Raw genomic sequence first — 20,351 nt, 5'->3', positions numbered from 1 at the left:
CGCCTAGAATCATTGCTCCACGGCCTCATTTACCCAGATCAATCGGGCTTTATCAAGTGGCAACAGACGCATGATAATTTGCAGCGCATCATCCATATAATTGAAAAGGCACGGAAGAAAAACATCCCAGCGGCACTTTTTTTGCTAGACGCGGAAAAAGCGGGAAACATTCATTACGATGCAATGCCTTTACATCACGGGTATTACAACGCAAGTCGTTACGACGACTTGTGCTGGATGGCGCTCTAACCTAAGGAATAGTATAATTTACTATTCCAACACCTTCCCTACTGTACGTAGACTGGTGTTGGAATAGTAAATCATATTATTCCTAAGTCCAGCGCCCTCCAGCGCAAGTCGTTGTAACGACTTGCACTGTAAAAACTGCGATGTAACGTACCGCAATCATTTTGATCGCATTGTAACATCACATATTCGGAAAAGGCATTTGACCTCGTAGAGTGGTCCTTTTTATTTCGAGTGTTGCAGCGCTTTAGATTCAGCAAGACCTTTGTAGGGATGATTCAATCCAATTATCACTCTCCTAATTGCCGGGTTCTAATTAACGACTCGGCTCCCCCCCTTGGCACGAGGAATGAGACAGGGATGCCCACTGTCCCCCCTTCTTTTCGCCTTGAGTTTTGAGCCCCTAGCACATACAATTAGATGCAACTAAGACATTCGGGTTATACGCTTTGGCACAGATGACCATAAGATAACGCTCTTTGCTGATTATGTGCTTCTCCCAGTGACAGATCCACTGATCTCCCTCCCGAAGATCCAAGAGGAGCTCAAGCGGTTTGAGCAGGTGGCGGGATTTCGGATAAACTCAGCCAAGTCATACTTACTTAATTTGTCCCTTCCCAGGGAGGAGTGGAGGCGGGTGGAAGGAATATCCCCCTTTGGCTGCACGACTAAAGAGATTACCTATCTGGGCGTTAAGCTCACCCACCGTATATCAGACCTCTACAAGGCCAACTTTCCTCCTCTACTACGACAACTGAGAACTGATCTAGGTAAATGGAGCGTTGCCTACATTTCCTGGCTAGGCAGGATTAATGCCATTAAGATGAATGCTTTTCCCAGATTGCTCTATCTCTTCCAGGGGCTGCCCATTCCAGTGGAGGAGGCTTTATTTAGGGAACTGCGACAAATAATCACTAAATTTACCTGGCTGGGGAAGACCAATTAAAGAAGGGGGCCTGGCGTTACCGGACTTTAATGGGTATTATAGGGTGGGTCAACTGCGCGTGATTACAGAATGGTCACTACAAGCTTCAAAAAAGCATTGGCTACATATGGACAGACAGATCACTGGCCGTTCTATTTGGGATTTACTTTGGAAGCCAAAACAGGACAGACCACCCAACGCATACATTAGCACCCCCCACATCTACTACACTACGGGTATGGGATGTTCTTACTAGACAGCTGCAGCTCACTACTTTTCCCTCCCCCTACATCCCCATGCACTATAATACGGCTTTCCTCCCTGCACTTCAAGAGGGACCATTCGAGGCGTGGCGGGAAGTAGGGTGTCGGGTGATCTCTCACTTATTTGAGAAAGGCGAGCTCATCCCCTTTCAGTAGTGTAAGAAACAGTTTGCGTTAAATGCCAAGGAAGAATACCATTATTTGCAGCTCAAACACTAGGTTCAGCAACCTCTGGTGCGGCTAGCCGCCACCAGGGACCTGTTCCCTATAGAGAAGCTCGCCCAGTCGGGATCCACCTCCAGGGGATGCATCTCCTTTCTGTATGCTCTCATACAAGCCATGAGCCCCAGGTCGGCTCTGCGACATAAGCGTTTTTGGGATGGCCTTTTGGATACTCCGCTAGCGGAAAAACAATGGGAACACCTAAGTAGCGATGTACTGAAATATAACCGCTTGATGCACCTGAGGGAGGCACACTACAAGCTTATCTACGATTGGTATCTCTACCCCCAGAAGCTACATAGGATCTTTCCCAACACTTCATACAGGTGCTGGAGGGGCTGCGGCTTGCTGGGCGACTTTCGCCACATTTGGTGGGACTGACCCTCAATGCAACCGTTTTGGAAAGAAATCCTATCCCATATTAAACTAATTCTGGGTTACCCAAACCCTATGTCCATAGAACACATGTTGTTGGGGGCGAGAGACCCAGCCCTGAAACGTCAGACACAAGGCGATAGGTCGGTTATGTGGCTCTGTCTGGGGGCAGCTAAAATGGCAGTAGCATGGAAAAAATAAGAGGCACCATCCCTAACTCAATGGCACGTGAGGTTATGGAGGGCACTGGCGATGAAGCGCATGGCTAACATAGTGGACGACGCCAGAAATGGCTTTGATTATATATGGTCTCCTCTGGTGAGCTACGTCTCGGAGGGGCTACCTCTGATGGCATGTGCCCCAAGACCTAGGGCCCTCAATTTGTTTCTTATCTAATCACACAGCAGAACAGACGATGATCATATTTTTTTATTTGCACCATGACATCACAGTTTTGTAGATATGTTAAGTGTCCTTTTTAAGTTACCCTCCTGTGAGGGGAGTTTGAACAACATGTGCGGACAGTAAATGCAACAAGTTAGGATTGTAATAATTACCAGTTGGCTATGCCATAGACCTCGTGAACAAACTGTAACCTTCATGTGAAATCTGTTACTCTTGGCCTACTTCGAATATTTGTTGTGTGTGTGCTGCATTTTGTATCAGTCTAAACGAAAATTCAAATAAACAGATTTTGACATAAAAAGGAGGATTTGTCAACAAATCTGGCAGTCAAAAAAGGGGCTGATAGGGGTTTGGCAGGGAGAGCAGGGACAGAAAGGAAATTTAGGGGCAACTCAGACTGCTGACAGTGGTGAGTGGTAGACATTGGTATTATGGGAACAGCTTGAACTGCTTTCAGGAGATGAGTGTACAGGGGAAAACAGCAGAGCACAACCAACTGTTGAGAAAGAAACTGGCAAATGTGAAGAGAGCACATTTAGTAGAAGAGAGGGATGGAAAAGAAAGGCAAAGGAAAAACAGGAAAAGGGAGACACAACAGAGTGAGACAGCAATCTGGCCGCAGCAAATCTAACAAACTAGAAAATTCCCTTGAAAAGGGAATGAAGGATACATTAATATTTACATGGAGGCACACTTTTGGGTGATCGTTTCACTGAAAATGCGCCCAAAATTTGTCAGCAATATGTATGTGTAATCTGCCAAGCAAACACTAGTTAATTCTCGAAATAGACGTTATGTTTATATTTCGGCCATGTGTTTGTGAGATGTCCAGATGGGTGTTGTAAACAGGACACGTTTCAGAGCAGGGCAGGATCTAAGGGATTAATCTGTTTCTGCTCTTGCGTCTTTCTTCTCCAGGTGCGTCTGAGTGCGGATGAGTGTGCGGAGGTCCTGAAGCGCTGGGTGGATCACCTCTGTTCTCCTCAGGTCAATCAGAAGTCAGCGGCCATCTTGGTGCTTCTGTCACTGGGCTGCTTCACACGGGTTGTGAGGATGTTGCACAGGTGAGCAGAGGTTTTGATTTCATCTTGTGTGGCGACATCAGCAGCCTGGTAGCTGCTTGATTCATCCTGCATCTATTTGCACAGTGACTTTTTTTGTGACAGTGACAATCAAAGTCTGCCTTTCCTTACGGGATACCAAAATGGCAGATTGCATTCTGTGTGAGACAAGGCTTGCTTCCTACCTCTTGGTCTTGCACAGTCGGTCTGCTACATATGATAAATTAAGCAAACACAAGGAGATGATGTACAGAGTGCTGATACTTTTCAGACACTCACCCCTGTCACAGATCTGGGTTGAATCAATCATCGTTCTTTACCTGACTTCACCACCTCAGTTCAGACCCAGCTATATGCAAATCAGTCTTGACTCTGATCCTCATGGGTACAGTCCAGCCCGAACTCTCAAGCCAGGTCTTCCCTGGACCGAAAACAAGCATCCTGGGACCAGTTTCAGGGTAACACCCCTCATCAGCCAGGCTAGCTTGAATCTAATGGCAAAGTGAGCAAGGGACCCACGTCTGTTCCCATGAGGCACAGGGTGAAGACTGATATGCATATAGCTGGGTCTGAACTGGGGTAGCGAAGTGAGCTAAAGAACGATGAAGGATTCAACCCAGATCTGTCACTGGGGGTGAGTGGCTAAAAAGTTTCAGCTCTCCATCCATCATCTCTTTGTCTTTGCTTTGTTTGCGATAAGTTAGTAGGGTATGCCCAGATGTGGGTCCCTTGCTCAGTTTGCCACTGGATTCAAGCTAGCCTAGCTGATGAGGGGTGTAACTCCGAAACCGGTCCCAGGATGCCCCCCCTCAAAAAAAACAGTCCCAGGATGCTTGTTTCTGGTCCAGGGAAGACCTGCTTGGACTGTTCCCCTGAGGTACAGGGTCAAGACTGATTAGCATATAGCTGGGTCTGAACTGGGGTGGCAAAGTGAGCTAAAGAACGATGATGGATTCAACCTAGATCTGTGACTGGGGGTGAGTGTCTGAAATGTTTCAACGCCCCGTCCATCATCTCCTTGTGTTTGTGGATGATAAATTGCCTTCCTCCTTCTCTTGAGGGCGGCGAACAACTGACTTTCTGCTTGTCCTGAGAGCACTGTGTGATTGATTCACGCTCCGCATATAAAGCGAGCATGTGATTCACTGGACCTCTGAGTTTCCTTAGAGACGTGTATTATTATGTGACTTCCTGTATGCTATGAGATTAGAGGGTGTTTGATTGGCTCCCCTCATCTCTTGAGCTGCATGTGATCGACCCCTTTATTTCTTGAGACCAAGATGCGAATGATTGACTTATCATGGAAGCAATAGGTGAATGGTGGAGTCCATAAGTGTTGTCAGGGCAGCAGCTGATTGATTCGCTCCTTGGCATGATGGCAGCATGTAATTAACTCTGGCTGTCATGAGAGCAGCATGAGACTCCACTGGGCAGCTGTTAAGAGTGCATGCCATAAATGTCATCCGAGCAGTGGACGTATGCCTTCCTGCTAATCATGAGAGCAGCTGAGACTCGCTGGCCATCTGATTTTCATGGGAGTTGCAGGTAGTTGGTCTGTATGTCATGTGATGAGTCTTTGATTGACTACCTGCAGCTCCTCGGAGCAGCAGGTGATTCTCTTTTCTTTCCTGAAAGCAGTGGCTGATTGATTTACTGCCTCTCTGTGGAACAGTGTTTGTTGACTTGTCCCCGCCTCTCCTGAAAACAGTGGAGCAAAGACATACAATCAGCTCCTTGTGGTTCTCCACTGCATCTTCTGAAGGCACTGTATTTTACTAACCCCCCTCACCTCTCCAGCGAGCTGAAGTGTGCTGATTTTCTGCCTGTCTGTTGGGAGCAGGAGATGGCTTGAGTTGCCCCCTGCCCCTAGTGGGAACATAGGATGGTCTGGTTTGTCCCCCTCCCCTAATGGTAACATAGTATGGGCTGGTTTGTCCCCCTCCCCCTAGTGGGAGCATAGGATGGGTTCATGCGCCTCATGCCTCTAGTGGGAACATAACATCAGTTGATTTGCTCCTTGCTTGTCTTGACCACACTGGGCCATTACATGTATTCTTTTAGTTTCTAACTCTTCTTCGCGGTTTTGTCTACCACAGTATGCGGTACTTTGATCGAGCGGCCCTGTTTGTTGATGCCTGTCTGGAGTATGGCGCAATCCCAGTCAATGAAGAAACCAATATCCTTTTCGTATTAAACTCTTAATTACTGCCTTTGTATCGTTATCACATTATTTAAACATTATTATTCAAGAAATGCAAACAACAGTATTTAAACCTTTCTAACAAAACGAATTTTAGAAACTCCCTATAAAGGTACATGAATTACATAAAAGGCTTTTACGGAAAGGATACAGTACTGTATACTGGTACAACAAAATGAGAACGGTTTGAAGCACTGCTGCATTCATTCATTGTTAGTCCCTGAACCAGGTATGAGTATATGATATATACATTGTAAGCACATATAATGTGACTGCTTAATTATTTGTAACAAAGGTATGAGTTTTGAATTTGAGATAGTCACCCACAAGCAGGAATTATGCGATTGTGCGGCCATGGCGATTTTCGCATAATTATAGCTTTGCCGCATTTGCCACATAATCTATCATCTGCCACATCATTCTACAGAATTTAACAATAGCAAATGTATTTCTAGCTCAAACGGTTCAAAAGTTACTAAAAATGCGATGATGTGTTGCAGCGCAGGGGAAGGTCCTTTGCCAAACTCGAGGCACACCTTTCTGTTGCTTATTGCTATATTTGGATGTTAAATTGGTACTAATGAGGTGCAACCAATGCCCAGAGAGTGTTACCAAGCTGAAAGAAGTAATGCTATTACAAAATGTGCTGCATTATTACGCATAATTTGCCTTTTCTTGCCACTTAATTTACTCAACCCAGCTGTATAATTTGGCCTTGTCACACGAAAGGAAGTCTCCTATCCCAGATTACTCGACACCCACAAAACAGGAACTCGGAATTGTATTTGTACAAAATGTGTTAGAAACCAGATTCAGGGCCTTATTTAGGCAGTATGTGCTCCGTTCCAACAGGGCAGCAGAGTGTTGTGTTTCCCTGCCCTTACACAAATATGGGGCTGCCTAGCAGAGGTCGCTGTGCCTTTTCAGGAGCCATCTTGCAGCGCCTCCTCTGATGATACTGAAGCTTCCTGTGGGGGTTCCAGGTTCAGTGCCCCTAAACAACAAAGTACATGAAGGTCCCTGGCATACTCTGGTGTATCTCTGAGCATGTGGGGACTATTTGTGTGTTTTCCTGTTTGGGACCACCAGACTTTTCCTGGTGGTCATAAACAAAACAAAGTATGCCACTATCTCTGCCCTACATAGGGTCTGAATATTTAGGCTTATGGCCTCACCTCCATGGAGGCGTCGGTCTGAGGTTTCTGACGGAGGAACCAGCACAGTCTCTGCCGGCAGAAACACAACGAATCCCCCGACATTCTTCCCTGAATCCGGCCGCTCCTGGCAGACAGGGTGATCTGTGGCGCGGTACCCTGCTCGCCAAGCACTATATAAGGCCCTTAATCTCGTCTGAAGTGCCATAGAGAAGGGAACTGCTGTATTCATTGCCCTGCCTAGCGTGAGTCTTTTAAAAGTTATTGTCCTTCTGTTGAGGGAGTCCTACAATGTTCCTCGTCTAATGGAACTTTCTGCCCCATCGTTGGCGGGAGTAGGGCTGCTCTGGTGCTCAGGGAAGAGGCTGCCTTGATATGGATTGAGGCTCGTTATTCATAGCTAGTAGGACATGCCTGCGAGTTTAGTGGGATTGTAAACACTTTTAAAAAGAATAATGATAATTAGGAAATCAAAACAAAATGTAGGAAATGTTATCTCTGTTTCACTGGGCACTGACTCTCTGGTGTACTGTGCGGGTTAACATATAAGGCCACCAGCCCTGCAGCTCTCAGGATGCCCCTCACCAGCCGACCCCCGCAGTTCAATGTTCCTCTCTAACAGTGAACACAGAGGCCTTACTTTCCAAACGTAATCACTGTTTGTATTTTTTTCCAGGTATTATTTTCTGTAGTTTGTGCAGCTGTTAGAAATGTTTACCCTATTGGCTCCTATTCTCATAGGAATTTCTTATTTTTTTGAATGCTAACTGTTTTAACTGTTGGCTTGCTCTCCTCTGTAAGCCTTGGATAAAGAGCAGTGTGACTTGTTAAGGATGATGCACTCTTAAATGTCTTTTTGGCCTCTGTGACTTCTATGATGCGAACAAATGAAAACTTTGTAGTTAGATGCCTTATAAGACACTGGTGAAGAGAGAGGATTGGCTTCACCACCTTTGTTGCGCTCGTTTTAGACATTAGTCGAGAGAAATCGCAGCCTTCTGTGGAGAGTCTGAATCTTGCCTCAAACTTGTCCCTAGTTCTTCTCAATTCTTTCTCAAATACCCCGTAGTTTCACTGAAATGGCATCTGTTTATCCTCTTTTTACTTCTAGATTAGGATTGCTTTCCTTATCGATGTCTTCTTCCCTGAAGAGACTTGTATCGAAGAAATTGATGAAGTGTTTGTGATTCTTATTGACAGTTTGTATTGCGAGATGGTGGATATTGGAACATCTCTTGTTATTAAACCTTTTGCTACTGAGGACTATTTTGAAATTGTGGACTCCCCTTCCTGTGCCTAGCCTCCCCTTACCTGTTTGAGAATCCAAAATAAATGTATTAATTATAGGCTCACTAAAAACCTGTGAGGCTCAGGGGCTCTACATCCTCTGTGATGGATCAAGGTCTTTATGGCTAGGATTACATCTTCTCCAAAGTTCCTTTTCAGAATCGTGGCAACCGGTGGACAGTTTTATTTTTTTTCACCAGCTCTCAATGTAAATAAGTGACAGTTTATAAAGAGGTCTTCCCCTCCTTTCCTGTAATAAGTAGATTACATTCTGCTGAATTGCTGATCTATGAATTTATACAGATGACATAGCTGAGCTAGGCTTATAGCTCTATTACTAACTGTAAGTACTTTGGTACTGTGTGCAAAGCTGAGTTCTATATCTCATTTTTTGGTTAATTGTCCTCTTTTGTTTTATCAAGGTTGGTTATACATTGGGTAAAATAATATGCGCCTTTGTGTAAGAAAATACAGATATTCCAGTCATGCCGAGCTGGTAAAAAAAATAGTGACTTTGTTACCGTGTGCAGCAATAGAGTCAAATTCTGCATGCTTTGTAGTGTATTTAATATTACAGAAACACTTTCTCAGTTTCTTAGGTTATGTTATGTTTTGTCAGTAGAATTTATGAGCGCTTGAATGCCCATAGGTGTCTTGGTTCTTGCGTTTGACACTATGAAGAAGAACCGAGAGGAGGAAAGAAGCTATTCTGCATTGTACAACCAGGTTAACTGAGGGGCATCAGAATTTAAAGCCATGTAGACTACATAATTTTCCAAGCAGGATATTTAGTCTGATGAAGTCTGTGACACACCGAACAGGATTTCACATACAATGGTATGCGGAGATATGCTTGCAGATATCAACATGAACCAGTTGTTTCTGAACTGGACTAGAATATGTTCGCAAGAATGATATTCCTTATCCAAAACTGTAGCTGGCCTCTCAGATGCACTACCATTTTCACACTGGGATGCCTCTGAACCACTGCATTGTATTTGATCACCTCTACTCGAGCACTTCGTAGACTAAGATGCTGCTCCTTATGCGCTTGAATCCTGGGTCATCACCATGCACAAGGCTGTCTTGCATTGGTTTTCCCTTATTTCCTAAGCCAATAATTATTGATGCAGGCTAGCTCTTGGTGTGTTAATTGAGTCATTACGAGTGGCCTATTAATTCCAACGGACAAGCAACACGAATTCCAGTAGATACTCAAACCTCCAGATTCCTAATCAGTTGAACTTTCCAGGCTGGATCTTGAAACTTTTCCACAGCACTGCCATGCTAATGGAGGGTGTTGACTCTGTACCCAGACCAACATCATCATGACATCACCAGAGCTATAAAGCGCTCACCTCAGCGTTCTGATGTCAGTTTCCCATCTAATTATTCTGCACATTTAAGGCCGGAGGATGAAATCAACAACATGTAGGTTTAATTGCAGGGTAACTTTCTGTTTGGAACCTTACTAAAATGGCCTATCACAATCCTTCATGATAGGGAGGAGGAAGGGATCATGAGGAATCTGCAGGTAGGTAGACTATCCACCAGAAAAATCATTACCAAAGGTAAGTAACTTCCCATACCTCGACGTTTGGCTGATCAAAAGCAGCAGCAAGCTACAGGGTCTGGCACACGCCCATACAAGAGTCTTCTTGCTCCATGGCTTGGGCTTCACTATAAATTCCACCAAGCCACACGTGCAGCTGCTTCAAATACACCACTTCCTAGGAACCATTTTATATGCGACCACAGGCAAAGCTTACCCCAGAGAGCAAAAAGACTCAGCCTTTAAGTACTCTATGCCTCTTTGTCCGCCCGATCACCAACTCATGTCTTTTAGGGATGATGGTCTCCTACACCACCATTGTTCCTTAGGCAGGGTTGCACATGCGCCCCTTTGAAGAGTTGGTCTCAAGTGGACTGTCCGTAGGAAGATTTAATGTTGGTACAGGCCAAAGCAAATTGCTCTCTGCAGTGGTGGAGTAATCTCAATTTAGTGGAAGGCAGGCCTTCTGCACACCTAGTCCTGCAGATGACCATTACCACAGACCCCTTTCTCATAGAGTGTGGTGTGCATATCAACCACTACACAGTTCAAGGAATGTGGCTCTCTCAGCGCCAAGATCACTACATCGATTACTTGGAACGGATTGTAATTCTTGTAGCCCTATAAGCATTCCTACTAAACATTCAGGGTAAGGTAGCCCTGATCAGGACAGATATGAATGCCATGCATCACATCCAAAAGCAGGGCAGCACATACTCCTCTCAGCTGTCCCACCTAATGCAGATTATCTGGCACTGGGGGACTCAATACAACAATTACCTCATTGTGGAGCATCTCCTGTGGGTGGACAACGACTTTGTGGACCTGCTCAGCAGGATGTGCAACAAGTCCACAGCTGGATACCCAAACTTCATCACCTGATATCTACGGTCAATGGGCAATACACTATGGATGAATTGGTCAACAATATTTGCCTAAATTTTTTCTGCCTCTTCTACTGATTCCCTTCGTAATGAGGAAGCTCAGGCAAACATCATAACCCTCAGCCTAATGCCACCAACCTGTGCCAGACACCCTTGGTACTCCACTGTCCTGAAGTTTTCATTCAGCCCACAAGAGAGGCTTCCCCTCAGGCTGGACCTTCTCACACAGAGTTCGGTCAGGCCAGGCACCTGCATCCTGGGCACCTCACTCTTATGATTCCACACATACTCTCACCCGCTGAGAGAAAAACAGTCTAAGATGGATTCAGTGCCCATGCACAATATACCCCGACAGGGGGAGTCACACCATATCTGCTTAACTTGAGAGACTTTTTTGAAGAAAAACAAACAAAAGCAAAAGTTCAAGACCAATTCTAGATAGCAGGAGTATGCTAAGCATGTGAATCAACAGCACTAGATGCTACAAACAGATGCTTAGAAGGTAACTGGCATTTACCTTTCTTCTGATGAATACTTTTAGGTGCAGATTGCTCATCATTTAAACTGATCGGCAAGCAGTACACCACTTGCAAGAGGAGTGTTTTGAAGGAAAGTTCAGACAAGGAAATCCTGAACGGCACAATGGGCAAAAGGGCCATATCATTACCTGGGAGGTTAAAAAGAGGAGGAATTTGAAGGTACAGAGGGTAAATAACATGTTTTTACCAGGCCCAACGGAATTATGAGTTTAGTGAGAACACCGCTGATAAGTGCTTCTGAAAGAGACTATTAGTTATGGATTCCTTACCATAGAATTACCTCCAGGCATCAGACTGGATCCCGGGAATTTTTCTTCAGCATTACCCCAGCGTCGGTAGGTTTCGGTCGACTCTGCGTTCGTCGTTGGCATCGTGATCGCCGGAATGACGTTGCGGTATCTACTTAGACGCCGCCCCTGCGCGCTGTCAGTTCTTTCTTTTTCCGTGCCAGCCAGCGCAGATCCGGAGAGAGCGCTACCTCTAATCACTTTTTGACTGACTTTTGTCGACATCTTTTTGAGTCGTTCGACTCATGGTGCACAGGGATGTCACATCGGCAAACCGGCTTCAAGCCTTGTGGCTCCTGCCACAAGCTGATGTCGGTGACAGTCCAAAATCTTGAGTGAGCTGAAGTTGTGCTCCGACTGCCGGGCCATGGCCTTGAAGTCTTTGCGGGAGTGGTCCCGAAAGCTTCTGGAGGCCCAGCAGTTGGCTTTGCGCCGCTCGAGGTCCCGATCGAGAGGGAGGTCGCGGGACAATTCGCAGAGCCATCACCACCACTCCTTGTTGAAGTCTTCATCTTCGGGTAAGTCAAAGCACAAAAAGAAGGCGAAGAAGCACTGTCGCTCTTTGCGTTCTCCTCGTCCGTCAGCCAACACGACGCGGGATGCGGAAGGTAGTCATCCAGCTCCGCCCACGGAGCCTGGTGAGTCTACTCCGAGCCTCCCCCCCCCCCCCCTCCTTCCTGGAAGCCGGAGCAACACCTGCCCAACTTCGTAGTTTTTATGAAGCCCTCCACTCCATCTTTGGGCAGCCCAACTCCACCGGTCCGCCTTTGGGACCCGCAGACTCGGCTGGGGTTCTAGGACTCTGATGCCGGCGGCTTCGGCCACGGCGCCACAGGGCCCCTAGGGATCCAGGCCTGTATCCGAATCGGCGCTGGTTGACCTTACGACACCTCCTCCGGTGCCGAATCCATTGGCGACACCTCCGCCACCTTCGACGTCAGTTGTGTCCCCGGTACTTTGGTACCTCTGTTCTCTCCTGGTGTTCCCTATTGCCCTGAGTGGCTACCAGAGGAGGGTGAGGAGGACTGGGAGGGGTCTGTGGACCCTCTGGCAGACCAGTTCGAAGAACCGGACTGGAGCGAGGAGTTGGGTGAGGCCAGTGGTCTGGACACTTCTCCAGACCTTGGCATGCTTTCTCCCCCTACCGTGGCTACGGAGAAGGGTGCCTCTTACGCCGTGGTGTTGCATAGGGTGGCTGAGGCCTTGAATCTTGATCTTCCTATGGTGGTGGTCAGGACTAACCTCCTGACCGAGGTGCTTCAACCGGCAGCGGCCTCTTCGGAGCCCCTGCTGCCGATCAATGAGGCCCTCACGGACATCCTTCTCGGCGCTTGGTCCAAGCCCAGCACAGGGGTTCCTGTGCATAGGATGATTGCCCGACGCCACCCCCCCAGCCCCGGGCGACCCCATTTTCCTCTCCCAACACCCTACCCCCGAGGGCTTGGTGGTCCAAGCCTCGACTTCCAAGGGCGCATTCCCTACTGCTCCACCTGATAGGGAATCCAAGAAGATGGACCGTCTTGAGAAGATGATGTTTTCTTACGCCAGCTTAGGACTGCGGTTGGTGAACACCGCATGTCTCTTGGGCCGTTACTCTCATTCTGTGTGGGACACGGTCGCGCAGGTGCTGCCACAGTGCCCGGAGGAGGCCCGGGCCGTGCTCTCCCGTGCAGTTGCCGAGGGTAGAGATGCAGCGAAGTTCGCCATATGATGTGGACTGGACACCGCCAACTCTCTAGGCAGGACGATTTCAACGTCGGTAGCCCTGAGACACTACGCCTGGCCTCCGGTCCACTGGCTTTTCGTGTGATGTCCAATCAAATTTTGGTCATGTCCTTCGATGGCCGTCTCTTGTTTGGCGACAAAGCAAAGAACGCGCTCGAGCGCTTTAAGGATTTCAGGGCTACGGCCAGATCCATGGGCCTCGCTACCACCTCTCGCCCCACGCAGTCTGCTTTTCGCCCCTTTCGTGGCTACGGAACGGGTGCCCGCCACGTCCCGTCCAGAGCCACGGGCCTACGCAAGCTGTCCAGCCTCTGCGTGGCCGGGGACGTGGGAACCAGCGTCGTGGGTCTGCGGGCCAGCGGGCATGCCAGTCCACCAGTGCCGCCTCTGCAGCAGCCTCCAAGCCCTCCTAGTCCGACTTTTCAGGGCCACTAGTTGCCAGTGGGCTGCAGGATTCGCCATCACCTCGCCCACTGGCTCAAAATCACGTCGGACAAGTATGTTTTGCAGATATTCCGAAGGGGCTACTCCCTCTCCTTTTGAGACTACTCCCTCCATGCCACCTGCCTTCCATCGCATGCCTTGGCCCTTCTCCGTCAGGAAGTTGTGGCTCGCTTGGCCAAGGGAGCCATCGAGTGAGTCCCTGTGCCAGAAGTAGGTCGTGGTTGTTACGCCACTACTTCCTGGTACCCAAGAAGGACAAAGGCCTGCATCCTATCTTGGATCTCAGGGACGTCAACTGCTTTCTCCGGAAGGAGAAGTTCAAAATGTTGACATTGGCTCAGGTCCTGTCTGCCCTCGACCCTGGAGACTGGATGGTAGCATTGGACTTGCAGGGTGCCTATTTTCACCTTCCCGTCCTGTCGGCCCACTGGCATTATCTACGGTTCACGGTAGGCCACAAGCATTTTCAGTTCACCGTGCTCCCCTTTGGCCTTACCAGCGCCCCTTGGGTGTTCACGAAAATTACGGCGGTGTTCGCAGCTCATCTGCACAGATCAGGGCAGTCTTCCCCTATCTCGACGACTGGCTGTTGAAGGCGCGCTCGCCCCAGGCTGTCGTCTCCCACCTCCAGACTGCGGCGGACCTCCTGCATTCACTGGGGTTCACCATCAACGTGCCGAAGTCACACCTGATTCCCTCTCAGAAGCTTCTATTCATCGAAGTGGTTCTGGACACGATGCAGTTTCGGGCTTATCCTCCCGATCAGCTAGTCTGGTATATTCAGGCTATGATTCCTATCTTTCACCCTCTATCCCGGATTTCGGTCAGAATGACCCTGAGGCTACTGGGCCTCATGGCCTCCTGCATCCTGCTGGTGGACTATGCCAGGTGGCATATGCGGGCTCTGCATTGGGACCTGAAGTTCCAGTGGATCCAGCATCAGGGAATCTTTCCGATTGTGTCCAGATCTCAGAGGGCACTGCACACCAATTGCAGTGGTGGCTAAGAAACCAGGATTGGGTCAACGGCAGATCCCTCTCCCTTCCCCAACTAGAGTTCACAGTGGTGACCGATAATTTACTTCTGGGGTGGGGTGGGGCGGCCACATGGGTGAGGCGGAGATCAGAGGCCTCTGGTCTCAGGCGGAGTTCAGCCTCCACATCAATCTTCTGGAGCTCCGGGCGATTCGTCTTGCACTGAAGGCATTCTTTCCTTCTATCAAAGGAAGAGTAGTGCAGGTGTTCACGGACAACACTACCGCCATGTGGTACTGCAACAAGCAGGGCGGGATAGGGTCGTGGACCCTATGTCAAGAGGCTCTTCGCCTTTGGACGTGGCTGGAACATCAGGACATGTCCCTGGTGGTTCAACACCTGGCAGGTTCTCTGAACGCCAGGGCGTACGAACTCGGCTGCCGGTGCATGATGGATCACGAATGGGGTCTTCACTCGGAGGTGGTGCAAGGTCTCTTTCAGCAGTGGGGAGATCCTTGGTCAGATCTATTCGCCACCGAAGAGAACGCGCAATCTTGCGGTTCTGCACATTGGAATTTCCATGGCGGCACTCGCTAGGCGATGCTTTTCATCGCAAGTGGAGTTGCAGTCTCCTATACGCCTTTCCACCTATACCACTTCTGCCCAGAGTGCTGAAGAAGATCAAGTGCAACCGGGCCCAAGTCATTCTAGTGGCTCCAGACTGGGCACGAAGAGTCTGGTATCCCGAGCTCTTGAACATGGCCATTTATCCTCCGATCAGACTGCCACTTGTCCAGCCTCCTCCTCCTTGAGTGGAGATTGAGCGGCGACAGTTGACAGCTTTCGACCTTCCTCCCGAAGTCTGTAACGTTATCTTGGCAGCCAGGCATCCCTCCACCAAAACAGTATATGCCTGTAGATTATCCAAATTTGTGGCATGGTGCACAGCAAAGTCTGTGAATCCCCTTTCTGCCCCTCTTTCAGAGGTTCTCCTCTTAATTATTTCCTTGGCCCAGCAGAGAGTGGTCTGGGCACTCTCAAGAGCTATCTTTCAGCAATTTTGGCCTTTCTTCGCCTTCCAGATCAACCTTCTCTTTTCAAGTCACCTAGTGTAAATCGTTTCCTTTAGGGTATTACTCGCCTGTTTCCTCCTATTACTTTCGTAATGCCCCAGTGGGACTTGAATCTTGTTCTGACTTACCTTATGTGCGCTCCTTTCAAGCCGCTATATAACTGTCCTCTCAGACTTTTGACACTCAAAACTGCCTTTTTGGTTGCCATCACCTCTGCTCGCAGAGTGAGTGAGCATCAGGTTCTTTCTTCGAAACCTCCTTTCCTGGCTGTTCATCCAGACAAGGTTGTCCTTCGCACTAGGCCTTCCTTTCTTCCCAAAGTGGTTACCTCTTTCCATATAGGACAGACCATCACTTAGCCCACCTTCTTCCCGCCCGCATCCTTCTAAAGAGGAGAAGAGGCTCCACTGTCTGGATCCAAAACATGCGCTTTCATTCTATCTGGATCGCACAAAACATTTCCGGGTGGATGATTAGCTCTTTGTTGGCTTTGTGGGCGCCAAAAAAGGTAGAGCCGTGCAAAAGCGGACCATCTCTCGATGTGTCCTTATTTGCATCAAAATGTGTTATTCCTTAGCGAAAAAGGAACCTCCAGTAGGGTTGCGCGCCCATTCCACCTGGGCGACGGCATTCATCACTGCTTTGGGATGTGGAGTCCCCCTTCATGACATCTGCCTAGCAGCCACGTGGGCTTCATTGCACACGTTCACCAAACATTACTGCCTGGACAGTCACGTCCAGAGAGACGGCTTCTTTGGCTGTTCAGTTCTCCAGGACTTTCTGGTGTGAACTTAGATCGCAGACCAGGTATTGCTGGGGTATCTATTCTAAGGTAAGAAATCCATACCTAATAGTCTCTTTGAGATGAACAAGTTACTTACCTTCTGTAAAGATATATCTGTAAGAGACATATATTAGTTATGGATTCCTTCCTGCCCCACCCATCCTCCCCGTTCTGCAAACTAACTTCTAGAGTAAGGGACTCCCTTTCATGGCCCTAGTATTGTGCACTAGTGATCAGTGTCTTGCATGGCTCTGCGCTTCTGGCATGGAATGTCGTGTAAAGAACTGATGTATCTAAGTAGATACTGCGACTTCATTCCGGCGATCACACCAACGACGAACGCGGAGTCGACCGACGCCACCGACCGACGCGCAGGGGTACTGTTGAAGAAAAATTCTCCGGATCCAGTATGACGCCTTGGGGAAATTCTAAGGTAAGGAATCCATAACTAATATATGTCTCTTACAGATAGATTGTTACCGAAGGTAAGTAACTTGTTATTTTCCACCTAAGGATTCCACCTGCTCCGAGCAGTATTCCACCTGAGGTCTCTCGGTGGAATACTGTGGCAGAGTATGCAGAAATCGGTAAGGTAAGTCTGATTTTCACTCATTATTTTCCAAAATTTCATAAATGCCACAATTTCTTTGCTGAATTATCTGGCACGGCACCCCCTTTAACAATAATTCAGTGTGGAGAAAATATGTATAGGATTGCTTGCCACTCGTAGCGAGGCCCTAAGTCTGTACTTTACAACCTAAGGTTCCTGTGGGTATCCATCTCTTCCGGTGCACCCTAAAGGATTGTGTTGGTACTTGCAGGCATCCAGGATTCACAATTGCAATGGTAATAATGACATGCTCTCTGCTAAAATGTAGAATAAGCTGTATCAGTCTCAGAAGTACACTACGTGCTTTACTATTGGCCTAAAAATAGCTGACCATTTTTTCCAGGCCATGAAAACTGCTCTGTTCCTTACCAACAACCATACGGATTGCAGGATCCTCTGTGTCACCCTCAAAGTTTTCCTCAGCATGATATCATCCTACCTCATCAGAACCCCACTCTAACAGCCAAATGGACTCCTAAGGGCAGCTTCCCAGAACCAGATGGCCGTCTGCTGACCGAAGGACAGCTGTTTTATGAGTGGGTCTTTGCTCTACCTAGGCTCGTCCTGCGGGTACTTCTACAGTCTCATGTACCTTGAACTTGACTATATGAAGTTCAGAAAATGCCAAATACCTCCTTCTGCCGCTCAGTAGATGGATCCTTGCCTGTGAGACTTGCTTGACCTTCCTGTGCACGTCTGTGACGTGCAGAGCTCTGGAGCCTCCCCTGCTGCATCCGCACTAGAGAAAAGAAATGGGAAAAACTAGATATACCCATAACCTGGCTGCTCCACAGATGTACCTTCCTTCGTCCTTTTGAATGGTTCTCGCGCTTGACTGATTCATTCCTGAAGGGTTCTACCAGTCTTCTGCTGCTCATTTCTGCCCTTTTCAGGGTAGTTTGGTGTTCTCCTACAACAGTCCTTCGTCGTCTTCTGTAATACTTGGGCACACCTCTAGATATCAGCTCTCTGGTCCAGTATTGCATCGGAACTCTGAGTACGTTCTGTTCCTATTCACTTTAAGGTAACACGTTCCAGGTAAGCTTTCGGTTCATGTATTGTTCTAGCACATTTCAAATGTATGAGTTCTTGTTTCTCATTGATAAACATATTTATTTTTCTTCTTGATGGACCTTGAGGCTCCCTACCTGGATCATGTCTTTACTGTAAATGCTTTCCATTACCCTGCCAGTTTGTGGTCTTTCCAAGACCCTGTTCTTCACGTACATTCTGCCCTCCACAATGTAGCTCATGAGGGGCCGTTTCATCCTTGATCTTGACAGGGGTGGTTGTGACAACAGGCTAGCGGAGAACCACACCACTAGCGTGAAATCACCGCTCAACAATAGTCAGAGAAGTGAACTGCTTTGAGAGTATTATCTTCTTATATCTTTGTTCATCTGCAAAGACAACCCTCCCCTCGCCCTATAAATCACCTCCCTACCCTGAACCATGAGATGGTGGCATGTACTAGCCCACGAGGAGAGCCTCCCTGGTTAAGGCCACAGCCACAGGCCTCCACTGCCCGCAAGAACCCAGAGTGAAGTTTTTGAAAGTGGGCAGCAGCATAACCATTGTAGTAAAACAGCAAATGAAAAATTAAAAGTAACCCTATCATGTACTTGTACCATTTTCCTTAACGTAGTATTACATAAACTGATCCGGGCGGTCTATGCCGATTACGCCAGGTCGCTGAAGGCACTCAACTTCCGGCAGGGAGTCCTGCGGTTTGCCTCCAAAGCCGGTCCTTCCGGGAAGGATTTGCTGGATGAGCTCCAGGGAGGAGAAAAAGCTGAAGAATGACACTGTTTCCCTGCCCAGCACTAAGGTCGGACTGAGGTACCCGTTTCACAGCAGGGGGCCCTTCGGTGGATTCCAGTGGTTGGTGGTTCCTTGACGCAGCGGATGGAGTCTACAGAAGAGAATGGACTGAGCCCGAGGCCGCATCTGTGCACGAGGTGCATGTGCGCACAGTATGGATGTGTGGGCGTATCTCAGCCCTTCTGTCCTCACATGCAATGAAGAGAAACAAACATGCCATTGCTCACTTTCATTTCAAGCACATGGCAACCATTGGCGGTAGCATTAAAGCACAATGCCGTGATTTCCTGCCTCCTTCACTAGCTCCAAACACAGCCACCGTCATCTGGGTCCAAGCCTTCGCCCCTCCCCACCCCCATGAGTGATTTCCTTACTGCTGGGAGGTGCTCACTGTCCACTGTGGGGGGGTAGTGTGTGGGGTGGAGAGCACTCTTTGTTCTTTACTTGTTTACTTCTCAATGTCATGGTTGTTTGACTCCAGTGTTCAGGATGTCAGTTGTCTCATATTTTTAGAAATGTAAAAAACAACAAACTGATGGGTATCGTGCTCTTGAATGCTGTTCTGTGCTTGATTAGAAGCATCTGGTGTACCCGCGGCATCGGTGGAGGCCTTCAGAACGCTTGACAAGAAATCGCAGTGCTAGGAGGTACTGTTCTGTATCTGCGGTTCTCCGCAAACGTATGACCAAATCTAGGGGAACAAACATGTCCAGGACAAAATAACAAAACTGTATTTTCCAGTGTTTAGGTTAGTGTTTTTTGGTTTCATCCTTAGGCTATGTTAGTGTGGAATTGTCAATGACTGCAGAGTTATGTTTGTTTTAATTAAATGTTTTTGAGGTTGATTCGTCCTACAAGACTTCACTGCTCTTATATTTGTCTTTGGGATTTTAACATTTCATCTTTGTGTTGCTGCATCTCTTAAAATGAGAAGGCGGAGGTCACGCATGAGGTATTGCCTCTTCAAGAACTTACATAATCAACTGAGAATGAGGATCCAGACATGGCCATTACAAAACTTTTACAGCACTCTGTGTCCTCTTTCATTTACACATGGATTGATTTGTCCTGGGACAGGCAACACGTTCTAGTTTCATCAGGGGCTCATCACCTGTCAGTGGGGGTGAGGGGTCTTCGGTATGTTCTGAGTGCTAAATGATGATTCTCCCACTACATTAGCTCTTGAGCCAATTTATTTTTTAGGTCAAGGTTTTGAGATTTCCACTGACAAATAGACCTGTGGCTAACCGACACAGAGTGCATGCTTAGGGCCACCCTTTTCATTCATTGGCTTCAACTAACCTCTTTACGCCATTGACTTGACACTTTGTCTATCATGTCGGGGCTCAGTTTAGTGGCGTATTCATCTCTCACCTAATAGTATTGACTTTTGGTGTATTCTTACGCCTCCACTCCAGTGCTTGAATTGTACTGTATAAGGCACCACTTTACTACTTTCTGTCCTCTTGCTGCCTACCCTTGTAGTGTCACGCTCTAATGTGCTCACTCTGCGGGTGTGT

General features: G+C 47.8%; 1 protein-coding gene across 2 annotated transcripts in view; it reads left to right on the top strand.

The window, feature by feature from the left end:
* The window catches only part of WDR11 (WD repeat domain 11), a 671,833-nt gene extending 652,157 nt beyond the window's left edge, over positions 1-19,676 (top strand). Inside the window, exons 27-29 of one of the 2 annotated variants that reach the window (XM_085602786.1) lie at positions 3,355-3,500; positions 5,594-5,673; positions 18,662-19,676. In XM_085602786.1, the coding sequence (XP_085458912.1) occupies positions 3,355-3,500; positions 5,594-5,673; positions 18,662-18,813 (378 nt within the window). In that variant the 3' untranslated portion in view covers positions 18,814-19,676. Of the gene's footprint in view, positions 1-3,354; positions 3,501-5,593; positions 5,677-18,661 lie in introns of both variants that reach the window. The other variant, XM_085602777.1, reaches the window with a different exon arrangement.
* The last annotated feature ends 675 nt before the right edge of the window (positions 19,677-20,351 follow it).

The sequence above is a fragment of the Triturus cristatus genome, chromosome 1_2 (genome assembly GCF_964204655.1).
Source record: "Triturus cristatus chromosome 1_2, aTriCri1.1, whole genome shotgun sequence".
Classification (NCBI taxonomy): domain Eukaryota; kingdom Metazoa; phylum Chordata; class Amphibia; order Caudata; family Salamandridae; genus Triturus; species Triturus cristatus.
The sequence above is the reverse complement of the archived record's forward strand: the minus strand, read 5'-3'. Positions and strand labels throughout refer to the sequence as shown.